Genomic DNA, 15640 nt, shown 5'->3' on the forward strand with positions numbered 1-15640 from the left:
ACCTACTCTCTCTCTCTCTCTCTCTATTCCACCATATCTCCTTTCTGTTTGCGTCTTGTTGTTGTTTGCGCAATTGTTGGTTTCATTATTTTTGCTTCCATAGTGCGTGTGTGTGTGTGTGTGTGTGTGTGTGTCTTGTTTAATAAAGCCTTTTTCTTCGCTGCCCGCAATCTCTCTTGGTTATTTCTTCCCTTGTCCATATATTGGCGAACGAAAGGGACCGGCGCTCCGGCCACCACGCCGTGCTTTTCCTCCTCTTGCTTGTTGGTCTTGCTGCTCAGGTGGCTTCTGCTGTTTCTTCCCCGCTCGTGGTTTGTGTTACTATACACACACATATATATATATATATCCGAATAGTCCCGGATACATCGGTCGTTTTATTTTGCTTTATATATCTACCCTTCGTCGGAGTGGATGTAGCTCCTCAAGTGTGATTTCCGCTTTGCGTCCTTGAACAAACAAATAAACCATATTAGCTTTTCTCGTGTGCTCTGTATTCGTCATCATCTGAGATAAAGTTCTGCACTGTTTTCCAATTTCATTTTTATTTCCTTGCTCCTGCTTTTTGTGAAAGTGCCTACGGCAGCCGCTCTTGCCTGCGCAGAGAGGTCGCTCAGCACAGCGCAGGGAGTTACGCACTCTATCATCATATATTCTCTTTTTGGGGTTTGCGTTGCTTTACTAGTATTATTATTGTTATTATATTTTTCATGGACTCCGGCACACGCCCCGCCACATACGGAGGGGCGCGTCACGGCGACGACGACGTCTACGCGGCGCAGTTGGATGGCGCAAGTTTTGGCCACCGTGACGGCACCCCGCCGGCTGGCGAAACGAGGCTGGAGATGACAGCGATGCCCGCTACGGGCCGTTGCCGAGAGTCATCATGGCACCCGGGCGGTGACGCGGCGGTGGGGGCGAGCGGGCGGGTGACTCCGTTCGTGCGGGAGCCCATCTCCGATGGCTTGGACACGCACAACACGGAGTTGCTCTCCGGGCAGTCTTCCTCCTCGCAGCCAACGGGCGAGACCAGGAAGGACCCGATGAACGCGACGGATGAGTTTGACGTGTACCTCAACGCGGCACGTGCGCAGCGCCGCTATGGTTTAGCCGACTCCGGCCGGCGCAGCAGCTTCTGCTGGCAGCTGGGGATCACCATCAAGCGCCTGCTGATTTTGATGGCCCGCGAACCGAGCGCGGTCGTGTGCGAGCTGATCATTCCGATTATCTTCGTCGTGGGCTCCATCATTCTGTGGGTCATCATCCGCAAGAAGGACTTCCCGGATAGGCAGTACTACGGTCTCGAGGGCATCACCGCGATGGACAAGGCCGTGGAGCTGCAAGGCAAAGCGATATGCTACAACGCAACGCTGACGGGAGGGACGCCGATCGCTGACTTGGTGGAGTGTGCCTTGCTGATCTCCTCCTTTCCAACCCCGCCAAAGATGATCTGCGCGGAGGATGGACTCAGCGGCGCACCAATTGGGCTGTGCACCGTGCAGGAAGCAGCCGAAGCGACGTTCTCCGCGCTGCGCTACATCGTGCCAAACAACACGACACGTGTGCCGGCGCTGGATGAGTTAATCGTGCTGCAGTGGGCCACCCGGCTGCTCTACGAGGCCTACGACATCGGCACGGTCAACGACAGATCCGTGGAGTCATCGATTTTCTCGTCAGGGGCGCTGTTTTTTGCGCCGGCGTCGGCGGCGACGACCGCGCTCGTGAGCTACCTCACCGCTAACTCCCGCTACTTTGCGTACGTCTACGCCGGCACCTACGACACCGTGGAGGCGGTCGAGGAGAAGGTGAGGCAGCGGACGAACCACGACCCGCCCAACTGGGGCATCGTCCAGGTGAACAGCTTAACACCGTCGAACTTCGACGTCGTCCTTCGCCTCAACGCCACGGCGCTGCCGCGGACGAATAAAATGTTTGACGACTACTACGTTGGTGGCGTGGTGCAGGACGGCGGCGGCTGCATGTACACCTTGTCTGGCTTCTCAACCCTGCAGAAGACCATCTACAGCTACTACATGGCGAGCGTGCTGGGCATGACGACGATGCCGAGGCAGGACGTGTTGATGCTGCCGGCCCCGACACGCGCCTACAACGATCAGGTGTTTCTGTCGTACGGCGGCTTGTTTGTGCCGCTGATTCTCGTGCTCGGCTTTCTCTACCCCGTGTCGCAGATGGCGAAGCGTGTCGTCCTAGAGAAGGAGCTGCGCCTTCGGGAGGCGATGCTGATCATGGGCCTGTCCGAGACTGTGATGTACACGGCGTGGTTCCTGATCTACCTTGTCCAGTTCGCCGTCGTGTCCCTTACTATCACCATTTTGCTGAAGGTGACCTACGTCCCCAAGTCCAACTTCGGCGTCATCTTCTTTTTGTTTTTCTTCTTTTGCCTGTCGATCATCACCCTCTCGGGTCTGATGGCCGTGTTCTTCAACAAGGCGCGACTCGCCTCCATCTTGGCCCCGCTCATCTACTTTGTGCTTGCGATTCCGCTCTTCGCGATGCCGGACTCGAAGAGCGGCGCCCGCACCGGCTGCTCCTTCCTGTCGCCCTCCGGTCTCGCCGCGGGCATCACGATCCTCTTCACGCACGAGCTGACGGGCGGCATGACAGGCAGCGACCTCTCGTACTTCCGCGACACGCCGACGATGCTGATCCTGCTCATCATCCTCTTCGCGGACTTTCTGATTTACCTTGTGCTGATGCTCTACCTCGACGCGGTGCTGCCGAAGGAGTGGGGGACCCGCAAGCACCCGCTCTTCTTTCTACTCGATCCGATTCGCTGGTGCTGCCGCCGCCGCTCACGGAAGCAGAAGCACGTCAACGCGGAGGACGGACGCGCGGAGGACGGCGTCTTCGAGGGGATCGGCGACGACGACCCGAGCTACGCCATCCGCGTTATGGGCCTGCGCAAGGAGTACACGCGTGGCAAGAAGAAGTTCCTTGCGGTGAACAACCTACACTGGGGCATGCGAGAGGGCGAGATCTCCGTGCTGCTGGGCCACAACGGCGCTGGCAAGACGACGACGATGAACATGATGACGGGGATGGTGACCGCCGACGCCGGCGACTGTTACATCTACGGCTACTCCGTCCGCGATGAGCTGGAGAAGGCGCGGCAGGAGATCGGCTACTGCCCGCAGCACAACATCCTGTGGCCCACCATGACCTGCTACGAGCATTTGTGGTACTACGCCTCCGTGAAGGGCCTCCGTGGGGCGGCACGCGAGTACGCAATCTACCGCATGCTGGCGGGGGTTGACCTGGAGGACAAGCGCAACTACCGCTCGAAGAACCTCTCCGGCGGTCAGAAGCGCAAGCTGTCGGTCGCCATCGCCTTTGTCGGCGGCAGCCGGCTTGTCTTCTTGGATGAGCCGACGGCTGGCATGGATGTCGGTGCACGTCGGCACACGTGGGAGCTGCTGCGCACCATGTCGAAGCAGCACAGTATTCTCCTCAGCACCCACTTCATGGACGAGGCGGACCTGCTGGGGGACTCCATTGCCATTATGAGCAAAGGTCGCCTGCAGTGCGCCGGCAGCAACATGTTCCTGAAGGCAAAGCTCGGCGTCGGCTACGTGCTGACGCTCTCGGTGGTCGCCCACGTCGACCGCAGCAAGGTGACGGGGGTGGTGCAGGAGTACGTGCCGTCGGCGACGCAGCTCGGCTCCGGCGCGGGCGAGATGGGCTTCCGGCTGCCGATGAGCACAAAGTCCGTCTTTCCGGACCTCCTCACGTGTATCGAGGACCACGGCGGCGAGCTTGGCATAAACGCCTTCAGCGTCTCCGCCACGACGCTTCAGGAAATTTTTATCCAAATCGCGCAGCAGGAGGAGGCGAAGGAGGAGGCGCTGAGGAAGTCTCAGCAGACACCGACAGCGGCGGCAGGGGCAGAGGCAGGAGAGGCGACGATGGGCACGCAGCCGCCGGAGCCACGTGCGGCGACCTCCAGCAGTGCGGCAGGCGACGACAACAATGACCATGGTAACGACGAGGAGGAGGATGAAGCCGTGCGCCCTTCCGACGTGTGGGGCGTGTCGTTGATGACGAGTGACCGCGAGGTGGCCTACAGCCAATTCAAGGCGATGCTGTGGAAGCGGCTGTGGAACTCGCTGCGCGACCGCCGCACGCAGTTTTTCCAGGTCGTCTGCCCCGTGCTGTGCGTCCTGCTGGCCATGCTGCTCATGCTCGTGAAGTTCTTCCAGTCGCCGCCCATCACACTGACGAGCGACCTCTATGGCACGGGTGTGGGCATCGACGTTGTGAGCTGCCCTCCCGCGGAGATGAACCTGTCGATCCCGTTCTCGTCTCGCGCTACGACGCTCCAGCCGGCCGCGGCAGCAAACACGTCGGGGCTATCGCACTACCTTCTGGACACCTACAACACCCATTCGATGGAGCGCTACACCGGCCTGGTGTGCAGCGACAGCAGCGACTTCGCGTCTGGCGTCTCGAGCGTCATCTACAACACGTCGGCGCTCCACTCCGCCGGCATCGGCCTCTACGATCTCTTTAACGGCTACTACATGAACCACAACGGCAACGGCGACAGGCAGCTCAAGACCGTCGTCTCCACGATGCCGAGGACCAACGCCGAGGATGACGTCGTCAGCTCCGTCTACGCGATGATCATCGCGATTATCATCATGATCCCGTTCACCTTCATCCCCTCCACCTTCGTCGCGTGGATCGTGAAGGAGCGCGAGGTGAAGGCGCGGCACCTGCAGAACGTCTCCGGCCTCTTCTTTTCCGTGTACTGGGTCACGAACTTTCTCTTCGACCTGTGCTGCTACGTCATTACCATGTTCCTCGTCATCATCGTGTTTTGCATTTTCAGCCGCAAAGAGTACGTCGGCCGCACCACGATTGGTCCTACGATTGTGCTCTTCTTTCTCTATGGTCTATCGGGTGTGGCGATGGCCTACGCCATCAGCTTCGCCTTCAAGGAGCACTCCACCGCGCAGAACATTGTGATGCTGGCCAACTTCATTGCCGGCTTTTTGCTGGTGCTGTGTGTGTCGATGCTCTCCGTCATGGACTCGACGAAGAACGTGGCGAAGGTGCTGCGATGGTTCTTCCGCGTGGTGCCGTCGTACTGCGTGGGCGAGGGCATCAGCAACTTGGCCATCCTGAAGCTCGAGCAGGCGTACGGGACGGATAAGACGCCGTGGTCCATGTCGGTGATCGGTTGGCCCTGCGTGTACATGGCGATCGAGGTGCCCTTCTACGTCTTTGTGACGCTCTTCATCGACCACCCCGGCCGACGGCAGCGCAGTCAGCGGCTCTTCCACAACCCCGACGCGGCACCGGAGCAGATTCCCGATGAGGACGAGGACGTCATCGCGGAACGCAGCGACGTCCTCGACAACCCAGAGCGTGCGTCGGACCTCGTGCGCGTGGCGGCGCTGCGCAAGGTGTATGCGAACGGCAAAATCGCCGTGCGGAACCTAACCTTCGGCGTGCATCCTGGTGAGGTCTTCGGCTTCCTCGGCACGAACGGCGCCGGCAAGACGACGACGATATCCATCTTGTGTCAGGAGTTCTACCCCACGAGCGGGCACGCGGCGGTATGCGGCAACGATATTGTGGAGGACAGCCGGGAGGCGCTGCGCTGCATCGGCTACTGCCCGCAGTTCGACGCCACGCTGGACCTGCTGACCGTGAAGGAACACCTTGAGCTGTACGCCGGTGTGCGCGCGATTTCGTACAAGGAACGGAGGCGCGTCGTCAAGGGGCTGCTCAAGCTGTGTGAGCTGAGGGATTACCAACACACCTTGGCGCACGCACTGTCCGGCGGCAACCGGCGCAAGCTCTCGGTCGCCCTGTCCTTGATTGGCGGGCCGAGCGTGGTCTTCCTCGACGAGCCGTCTGCCGGCATGGACCCGGTGGCGCGGCGTGGCCTGTGGAATGCGATTGAGAAGGTGGCGGACAACAGCTCCGTCGTGCTGACGACGCACCACCTGGAGGAGGTGGAGGCACTCGCCCACCGCGTCGCCATCATGGTGGACGGCGCGCTGCAGTGTATCGGCAACAAGACGCACCTGAAGCAGAAGTACGCGACGGGCTTCGAGGTGAACGTGCGCGTGCAGAGCGACAGCGAAGATGTGCGAAAGGGCGTGGAGAGCTTCTTCGCGACGAGATTTCCAGGCAGCACGCTGCGCGAGTACCGCGCTCGCCGCTTCACCTACGAGCTCCCCGGCACGACGAAGCTTTCGCGGACGTTCAAGTTGATGGAGGAGCACGCGGAGGAGATCGCGGCGAAGGACTACAACGTCTCGCAGACGTCAATTGAGCAGGTCTTCCTGCAGATCAGCGAGGAGGCAGAGCGCCGCCACGAGGCGGAGGAGACAGAGCGGCTCGACCAGGCGGACAAGGGATGCTGCAAGTGCACGTGTTGCACTTAAAAAGGGTAGTAATGCGAGGAAAGAGGATGCACCCCTCTATGTTTCAATTCGTTTTATTTAGTCACTGGGTTTGATGTATTGTATGCACGGGGCTCGTGTCGGTGTTGAACGTTTAGAGGATGTGAAGAGAACTGGCGGATGCGAGTGGCCACCTCGCGCGTACACGTTCATTTACTGTCCGCCTCCCCTGCATTGAAGGACGTTTGATGTCTCCTCAAATGAATGCCTTTCTTTCGCCACGACTGGCACGCATTTCTGATATTTTTCTTCCTTTCCCCTTCAACACGGGTACTGTCACTATTTCTTTTATTATTTGTATACCCAAGGCTTTGAAAAGTGCAAATCGAATCTCTCGCTGCGGAAGGGGTGTGCTGGCTCTTCTTTTGCTCCTCCCCCCTCCTCCTCCTCTTGGAGGACGCACTGCTTCGTAGATGCTTGTGCGGGTGCGTTTTTGCAGAAACGGCGTGCCATCGATGTGCGTAGCCGTTTTCTTCTTTTCTTATTTTTTTCCTCTTTGGATTTGTCGTCAGTGCTTTTGACGAAGGGTGATAATAGTAACGCCAAACAAACAATCCAGAAAGAAAAGGAGAAGAGATAATGCGTTGTCGGGGCGTCGCCTCTCTTTCCCTCTTCACACGGAGTGCTTGCGGCGTAGGCAAGGAGCACTCGCCCGGGTTTCCCGACCCAAATGCAGCAGTCGGAACATTCCAGCGGAGTCTGCAGGAAAACAAAAGACTCCCATGCAAATGCTATACGGACACGCCTGCTTTGTAAGCAGAGCATCCGCACATTCCTTTCCGCGTGATTGCACCCTCGCAACGAGCGCTCACCCACCCGCGTGCTTCCCGCGAGAAAACGTGCTCTCCAGCTGTTCTTCACCTTTCCTTCTCCTTCTCCTCATTCTCTCACCCCCTCTCAGATCTGCGCTCTCTACCGCGTAATCTGCATAGACTTCTCAACAGCAAACAATAAAAAGTCTTATAAAAACATATATAACCAGTGAACGCGACGCCCAAAAAACGTGCGCCCCACTGGAGCGTCACTCTGCTTCTTATTGTTACTGTATGCGCGAGTCCATCAACCGCAAGGTAACGCAGCGGGCGCCACATCGGCACATTCCCCCCCCCTTTTGTCTCTTCTCCCTCTGTACATCGTTTCCCTTGAAAAGAAAACAATCAGAGCCCCCCCCCCCCTCCCCCCTCTCCCCACATACACACGTTGTCGACACAAACAACCAAAAATAGCGTGAAAACAAAACCAAAAACACACACACAGAGGAACAGACTTGCACCGCAAAGAGTTGTGAAGTACATCTCTTTCTCTTCTGTTCTCTCCTCTCTTCTGTCTCCCCATTAATCAGTCATCGTTATTCCTTGCTTACCGGGCACTTTAACGTCGGTGCGGTCTTGAGTCATATCGATCCACGTTCGTCGTGGCTTTGCACCGGTTGTTCGGGGTCGACCCCCCCCCCCCCCCCATCCAACGCCGCCTTTTGTTTCTTTCCTCTAGTAGATGCTTTCCTTGTCCCACCTCGACAAGCCGCGTTACGGATATCTCATTCTTTTTTCTTTTCTGTGTTTGCTTGCTTGTGTCTTTCCGTCTTCCAAGCATCGACGTTATATTCTTTCATTCCGTTTCATTTCGAGTTACCACGTTGAATAAGGTCTCTTTTTATTTTTTAAATTATTTTGAGGTTCGCTTGCCGTGTGTTTTCATTCCTTCCTCCCCCTCTAGCTGAAATACAAAAATAAAACAACAATAACACAGCATCGCACTTGACTCCTTCTCTACTCTCTTTTTTTTTTCTTCTTCTGATCCTACAACGGCAGGAGAAGCAGTGGTGTTTGTGTGCGTGGGACGAGCGCGTGTCTCCACCACGCACTCTTTTCTTTAACGAATTGACAGCCAACATTTTCTCATGTTGACTTTCTTGTGGCTTCGTGTTTTTTTCTCTTCTCTTCTCTTTTTTTTCTTTCCGGAACGCGTTGTACATCCACGAGAATTACGGCAGCAAAAGTAATTCTTTTTTTTTTCTCGTCTTAAAAATAAACAACAGCATTAGCGATTCAAGAAAAGGCCAGTGCGCTTTCTTTGAGATCTTTGCTCTTTTTTTTCTTCTTCTGTCTTCCTCTTCTCTCTTTCGAGAAGTTCTCTTCTTTTTGGAGGCCTTTTTGAATTTGTTTGTCTTCTACTTGTGTTCCTCTTCCTGACTCGCCGCGGTATCGTACCTCCATTTGCCTTTCCATTGTTATTTCTCTGCAGCGGTTGCGTTCAACGAGGCAACCGACGTTTGTTTGTCGCGTACGGAAAGATAAGCGACTTGTATTCATTTCATCTCTTGCTGTTTTGCTTTGATGTGTACAGACTTTCTTTCTTTTAAAGTTATCAACGACCTGTCATATTTCTTCATAAGAAGAAAACGCTTACTTCATCCGTCGCTCCGTCTTTTCCTTCCCCCGTTTTATTGATATCTGTTGGAGGTCGTCACCGTCTCGGGCTCCTCCTTTCCATTCGTCATTTTCTTCTGGCTAACGGCGCTGACAGTCTTGATATATGCTATTTTTTGGAAATTAACTCTGCGGCCTTTGACATAGGCTGCGCGCACATATATATACATACGGAAATTGAAAGAGGAGCTCTTTCCTTTCCTCTCCTCCTTCTCCGACTAGATTTTGAACCGCCCACTTCGGTAGTTTTTGCAATCGCCAAAGCAGTGAGTTGACTTATCTTCTTTTTTGAGTTGTAGATCGCGCCGGTGCCTCATTGTTACGCTATCTTTTTCCTCACACCAACTCCCTCACATCGTCGCACGGCTGTGCACCGGGGTTGATTTGCGTGCCAGTGACCTTTTTTTTTTGGAGGTTTCTCGTTTGGTTTTCTTCTTCTCTCCGTCTCGTATCTTCTACATTCTCTGCTGTTTTTTTTTCTACCATCATTGCAGCTGCGCGAACACCGATTTCGCCCTTATTAATTTATAAATTTGGTAGGTCAGCATAATCTTTTTTCTTTTGTTCGCTGGCGCTCTTCCCGTGCTTTCTCTTGCATTTCTTTCGGTAGGGTTCGTTGTTTCTGCTTTTGCGAGTGCTAACAGAGGTCTTTCGTCAGCATTTTGGTTTGAAGCTTCAGCTCTGTTCTATAGCATCTCGTTTTTTTTCTTTTAAACAGTTGAAGGGCATCCTGTGTTTTGGTTTATCCAAGTGCTACCAAACGTGAAAGTTAATTTGTCGTTGGCGCTCAACGGCCCTCTGCTGAAAAGAGGAGGACGCAGCTCGTATTAAGATTTGAACAAAGACAGAACGCAAGGAACATAATATGAGGTGTCCCCAGGACGAGCCCTTCCCACCGTCGACGCCGGAAAAGGAGAACAACATCCGGCGCGCGACGGAGGAAGAGGGGTCACAGCCTCGACTCTGGCAGGCGATAAGTGCTCCCGCGCCCTCCGTCGCATCAGTGGCTACGCGAGCCACGACGAACACGCTCGAGGATGGACTGGCACGCAGCCCATGTGGCTCCTCACCGCCACCGATCATCGCAGACATTACCCAGTTCGAACTGCATCCGCACGAAAGTTTGGTGTCCTTGGCGAGCTCGCATTCCATCGTGACTGCCTCGAACCACTCCGCAAGTGCTGTGGCAGCAGCAAAGGCGGCCTTTCGAGAAGACGAGCACCCGTCGAAGACTTCGACGGTGGGACCGCTGCTGGCGTTACTCGAGCGCTCGACACGGCAGCTGTACCGACGCAAGCCAGACCTTTTCGTGGAGCTGGTCGTGCCCTTCGTCTTTGTGGCCATTTCCGTTGTGCTATGGGCCCTCTGGGGATCCTCGCACGCCTCCGAAGTGTTTTACGAGAATTACAGAATCGCAAGCGAGTACGGCACAAAGGCGGTGCCGTACGGCTTCACGGATGAGACGGCGATGTGCTTCCGCTCCCTGGACGGGCGCTATCGGGAGCCGATCGGCACCTTTCATATGTGCCGCGAAGGCTTCAATGACATGCACTTTAAATGCGACGCAGATATGACGCACATTCCTCTACACGACGTGGTTCTCTGCATAACGGACCGACTGAGCTGGGCGGCGGTGACCGTCTACGACATTCGTCGCTATCTCGGATACGTGTCCATGATCGCCACGCTCGATGTGGTCATCAAGATGCAGTGGATTGCGTTAGCCGCGGGAGAGCCGATACACAAGATGGCGGCCTTTTCCTTGAGCGGCATTCGACGCAATACACGCTACAGCTCCGTCTTGTCCTCCGGCAACGTGTACTTCGTAGGACCGGCGCTCCACACGGAGCGGCTCATCTCCCACTTTGCAGCTACATCTTCGTTGTTCACCTACGTGAGTGACAGGATAGCCTACAGGTCAGTCGAGGACGCATTTGCCGCCGCGGAGGGCAAGCGGCTGTGGGCCGTCGTGGAGCTACGACAGATGGACGAAAATGGGCTCGACCTGGTGCTCCACATGAACAACTCTGCCCTGCCCTCCTTCTCCACAACCTACACCCCGAGCTACGCCGGTGGGGCGGAGTACGACTCCGTGGAGCTGTACGTCGTTTCTGGCTTCCTGACGCTGCAGAAGACCATATCCGACTACTACTTAACAGTACTCACTGGTGTCAACGTTAGCCAACCCTTCTACATTGGCTCCGTCCCCTCCGCGGCCTTCACCCGCGTCCCTCTGCTGGTGAACGCTCGGCAAGCAGTGCCGTTGATCTTCGCGTTGGCCTTCCTGTACACGGTGTCGCAGCAGGTGAAGCGCACGGTGCTAGAGAAGGAGCTGCGCATTCGGGAGGCGATGCTCATCATGGGCCTGAAGCAGTGGACACTCTACGTGAGCGACTTCGTTGTCCAGTTGGTGCTTTTCGTGATCGTCTCCGTGGCCGCCGCCATCATGCTACAGCTATCCTTCTGCACCCGAAGTGACCCGTTGGTGTTGCTGCTCATCTTTCTCCTCTTCACGCTAACGACGATCCCGCTGTCCGGCATCATCGCCGCCTTCTTTAGCAAGGCCCGACTCGCCTCCCTCGTCGCCCCTGTGATATACTTTATCCTTGTTATTCCCATGTTTGCCATGGCTAACGCTAAAGGTTCGATCGTTACCGGCTTCTCCATCTTTTCGCCCACCGCCTTCTGCGCCGCCCTCAGAATATTTCTCACCCACGAAGTCAGCACAGGCTTTGGGGGCGGCGACCTCTGCAGCCATCACGACGACCCGACGATGGCGGTCATCCTCGGGATGCTGACGGCGGACTTCTTCCTCTACTACCTGCTGATGCTCTACCTGGACGCCGTGGTGCCGAAGGAGTGGGGCACGCCGAAGCACCCGCTGTTCTTCGTTCTGGACCCCATCGACTGGTGCTTCCAGCGCAAGCACAAGCGGCTGGAGGGCGGCCCCGACGGCCGTGCGGAGAACGGCGTGTTCGAGACGACGGACTACGCGGACGACGTCGTGTCGTTCGACGGCCTGCGCAAGGAGTACACGCGCGGCGGTGAGAGGTTCCTTGCGGTGAACAACCTGTACTGGGGGATGCAGGAGGGCGAGATCTCCGTGCTGCTGGGCCACAACGGCGCCGGCAAGACGACGGTGCTGAACATGATGACGGGGATGACGGAGCCGGACGAGGGCGACTGCTACATCTACGGGCACTCTGTGCGCACGGAGAAGAGCGCTGTGCGGCAGCTGCTGGGGTTCTGCCCGCAGCACAACATCCTGTGGTCGGAGCTGACGTGCCGCGACCACCTGGAGTTCTACGGGAAGATCAAGGGGCTGAAGGGGTGGGAGCTGGAGGACGCGATCTGCGGCATGCTGTTCGAGACGGACCTGCTGGACAAGATGGACCAGCCGGCCGGCCGCCTCTCTGGTGGCATGAAGCGCAAGCTGTCGATTGCGATCGCGTTCGTGGGCGGCAGCCGCCTGGTGTTTCTCGACGAGCCGACTGCCGGCCTGGACGTCGGCGCGCGGCGCCAGGTGTGGGAGCTGCTGAAGCGCATGGCGCAGTCGCGGACGCTGCTGCTGACGACGCACTACATGGACGAGGCGGACCTGCTGGGCAGCCGCATCGGGATCATGAGCCAGGGCCGTCTGAAGTGCACGGGCAGCAGTCTGTTCCTGAAGTCGCGCCTCGGCGTTGGCTACAACATCGTCATCTCCATCGACCCCGAGATCGACGCGGCCAGCGTGGACGACGCGGTGCTCGGCGCGGTGGCGGGTGCGACGGTGCTGGGGCACAACGGGTGCGAGTTGAGCTATCAGCTGCCGTCCAGCAGTGTGGATCAGTTCCCCGCCTTGTTGAGCGAGATCGACTCCGTGGAGGCGGAGGGTATTCGCGGCTACGCCTTGTCGGCGACGACGCTGGAGGAGGTGTTTCTGAAGGTGTCGGAGGAGGACTTGGATTTCCGCGGCCGCGGAACGGAGGAGGGCGACGTGGAGCTGATCTGGAGCTGCGAGGTGACGACCTCTGCGCTGTGGTCGCAGTTCCGCGCGATCATGGAGAAGCGCCTCTGGAACGCGCTGCGTGACCGTCGGATGCAGTGCTTCCAGATCGTGTGCCCGGTGCTGTGTATCCTGATTGCGATGTTGCTGAGCCTGGTGCAGTACCGTACCCCGCAGACGCTCTCGTTGACGTACGATATGTTTAGGCAGCAGCCGCGATCTGTGATGGACACCGCCTTCTGCTACCAGATGTGGGGCACCGAGCCGTACGACGAAGGCTTTACCGTGAACGAAACCTACTTCCAGACGGCGGCGATGTTGTCGGAGATGCTGCTGGACACGTGGTATGTGCACGCAGAGCCGCGCTACGGTGCTGTGTCCTGCTTGGATGCGAACATGACGTACACATTGCAGGGGCAGCATGCATGGCGCGGGAACCACGTGAATGTGTTTCTGTATAACAGCTCCTCGTATCATCAAGTGGCGCTGAACTTTGCCTCCTTTTACGACCTCTTCCTCAAGCACTTCAAAGGATCCGATGCCTACAACATGAAGTACACCGCAACGCTCTTTAATAAACCCTCCACCACCTCGCAGCTCAGCTTCGTCTTCATCGGCGCGTTGATCATGGTCCCCTTCACCTTCCTGCCCTCCAACCCGGTGGCGTGGATCGTGAAGGAGCGGCAGTGCGGGGCGCGGCACCTGCAGAACCTCTGCGGGCTGAACTTCTTTGTGTACTGGGGGGCGAGCTTCCTCTTCGACATGGCCGCCTACTTCATCACGATGCTGCTGTGCGTTTTGATATTCGCCTGCTTCAACCGACAGGAGTTCACCGCGCCGGATCGCGTCGGTGGTACTTTTGTGCTGTTCATCGTGTACGGCTTCACGAGCACGGCGTTCGGCTACTGCCTCAGCTTTCTGTTTCGGGAAAGCACCACTGCCCAAAGTGTTGTCATGGGTGTGAGCTTCGTTGCTGGCTTTCTTTTGTTGATGATCGTTTACGTCCTCTCGCTTGACGCCGAGAATGTAAGTATTGCGAATAAAATGCGTTGGGGCTTTCGCGTCATCCCGTCGTACTGCATCGGCGAGGGCATCGTTAACTTGCTGACCCTCACCGGCAAGGTGAATATCGGCTCCGCGACAGGTGTGTGGGACATGGACCAGCTCGGGTGGTCGCTGGTGTACATGACGGCAGAGTTCCCTGCCCTGTGCATCATCACACTGCTGGTCGACCACCCGGCGGTGGGGAGCCTCTGTCAGCGTCTGCGCTACCGGCGCGGTGCGGCACCAATTATCCCGAGTGATGAAGACTCGGACGTGGAGGACGAGCGCGAGGCGGTGTACGAGGCCGAGAGCGACGTCGAGGACGCGACGGACGTGGTGCGTGTGGTGAACTTGCAGAAGAAGTACTCGAACGGGAACGTGGCGGTGAAGGGCATCACCTTCTCCATCTTCCCCGGCGAGGTCTTCGGCCTGCTGGGCACGAACGGCGCGGGAAAGACGACGACGATATCGATGCTGTGTCAGCAGTTCCTGCCCACCGGGGGCAGCGCGTACGTGTGCGGGTACGACATCGTAACGCAACGTGCGGCTGCGCTGCAGTGCATCGGCTACTGCCCGCAGTTCGACGGGACGCTGGACCTGCTGACGGTGGAGGAGCAGCTGCAGATGTACGCGGGGATCCGCGGTATTGCGCGTTGGCAGTGGGGTGCGCTGGTGGATGCGCTGTGCACGCTGTGCGAGCTGACGACGTACCGCAAGACGGTGACGGGCGAGCTGTCGGGCGGCAACCGGCGCAAGCTGTCGGTGGCGATGTCCCTGGTGGGTGGGCCGCTGGTGCTGTTCCTGGATGAGCCGTCCGCCGGCATGGACCCCGTAGCGCGGCGCGGGATGTGGACGGCGATCCAGCGCGCGGCGAAGCACTGCTCCGTTGTGCTGACGACGCACCACCTGGAGGAGGTGGAGGCGCTGGCGGACATCGTCGCGATCATGGTGCGCGGGTATATCCGCTGCATCGGCGACAAGGTGCACCTGAAGAACAAGTTCGGCAGCGCGTTCGAGGTGAGCGTGCGGCTGTCCTCTGCGCGACACGCCGACGGCTTCGTTGCTTTCATGAAGGGCGAGTTCCCTGACGCGAAGATGAACGAGGGCGACGGCCGCCGCTTTGTGTACCAGCTGCCGCGTGATCGCGGGTTCGGCGACATCTTCGAGGTGTTCCAGACGAGCAAGAAGGATCTGCACATCACCGACTACAGCGTGTCGCAGACGTCGATTGAGCAAATCTTTTTACAGGTGGTGAAGCGGGCCGCGGATCGTGAATCAGAGGCGTGAGCTCCGGCGTCACGTCGATTGTGAGTGCTTTCGTTCTTTCAATAATTGGCCTTTTTTTGTGTTGGCGTGTGTGGTATTGGTGGCTGTAGATACGGGGGAGATGTGCGAATTGTATCGAACGCTTCCTTTTCCTGTAGTGTTTTACCGGATTATTACTGTAGATTATCTTGGCAACACAATAAGTATATGTGTTTTTCTTGTTGATATCTTTATATGTAATACATTCCTTTGGACAATGAACTGAACAAGGCGGCGTGGTCTTCTTCGAATCGTGCTGTGGCGCGATGAGGTCTAGGCTTCTATCGGTACGCTGTCGTGCGATGTACCCTCCATGCGACTTCGCCTGCGGTTCATTGGTAGTCTCCTTTGCTGACACTGTTGATACAAAAGGGATGTGACTGCAAAGCGCATGTTGGAACGCACATACGCTTCTTTATTATTATTATTATTATTATTAT

The 15640-nt window shown here is 57.1% G+C and overlaps 2 protein-coding genes across 5 annotated transcripts in view; both read left to right on the forward strand.

The window, feature by feature from the left end:
- The window catches only part of ABB37_07422 (putative ABC transporter), a gene marked incomplete at its 3' end in the record, with an annotated part of 8504 nt that extends 2088 nt beyond the window's left edge, over nt 1-6416 (forward strand). For all 4 annotated transcript variants that reach the window (XM_015806062.1, XM_015806063.1, XM_015806064.1 and 1 more), the window contains exon 1: nt 1-6416. This exon is cut by the window's left edge. In XM_015806062.1, coding sequence (XP_015655539.1) covers nt 711-6416 — 5706 coding nt within the window. In that variant the 5' untranslated portion in view covers nt 1-710.
- Nucleotides 6417-9728: 3312 nt separating this feature from the next.
- ABB37_07423 (ATP-binding cassette protein subfamily A member 3 putative (ABCA3)) lies at nt 9729-15182 on the forward strand (the record flags this gene model as incomplete). The annotated part of the gene is made up of 1 exon (XM_015806066.1): nt 9729-15182. One exon carries the CDS (start codon nt 9729-9731, stop codon nt 15180-15182), a length of 5454 nt encoding a protein of 1817 aa, XP_015655543.1.
- Between the last annotated feature and the right edge of the window lie 458 nt (nt 15183-15640).

Source organism: Leptomonas pyrrhocoris, assembly GCF_001293395.1.
Source record: "Leptomonas pyrrhocoris isolate H10 chromosome Unknown, whole genome shotgun sequence".
Lineage (NCBI taxonomy): Eukaryota > Euglenozoa > Kinetoplastea > Trypanosomatida > Trypanosomatidae > Leptomonas > Leptomonas pyrrhocoris.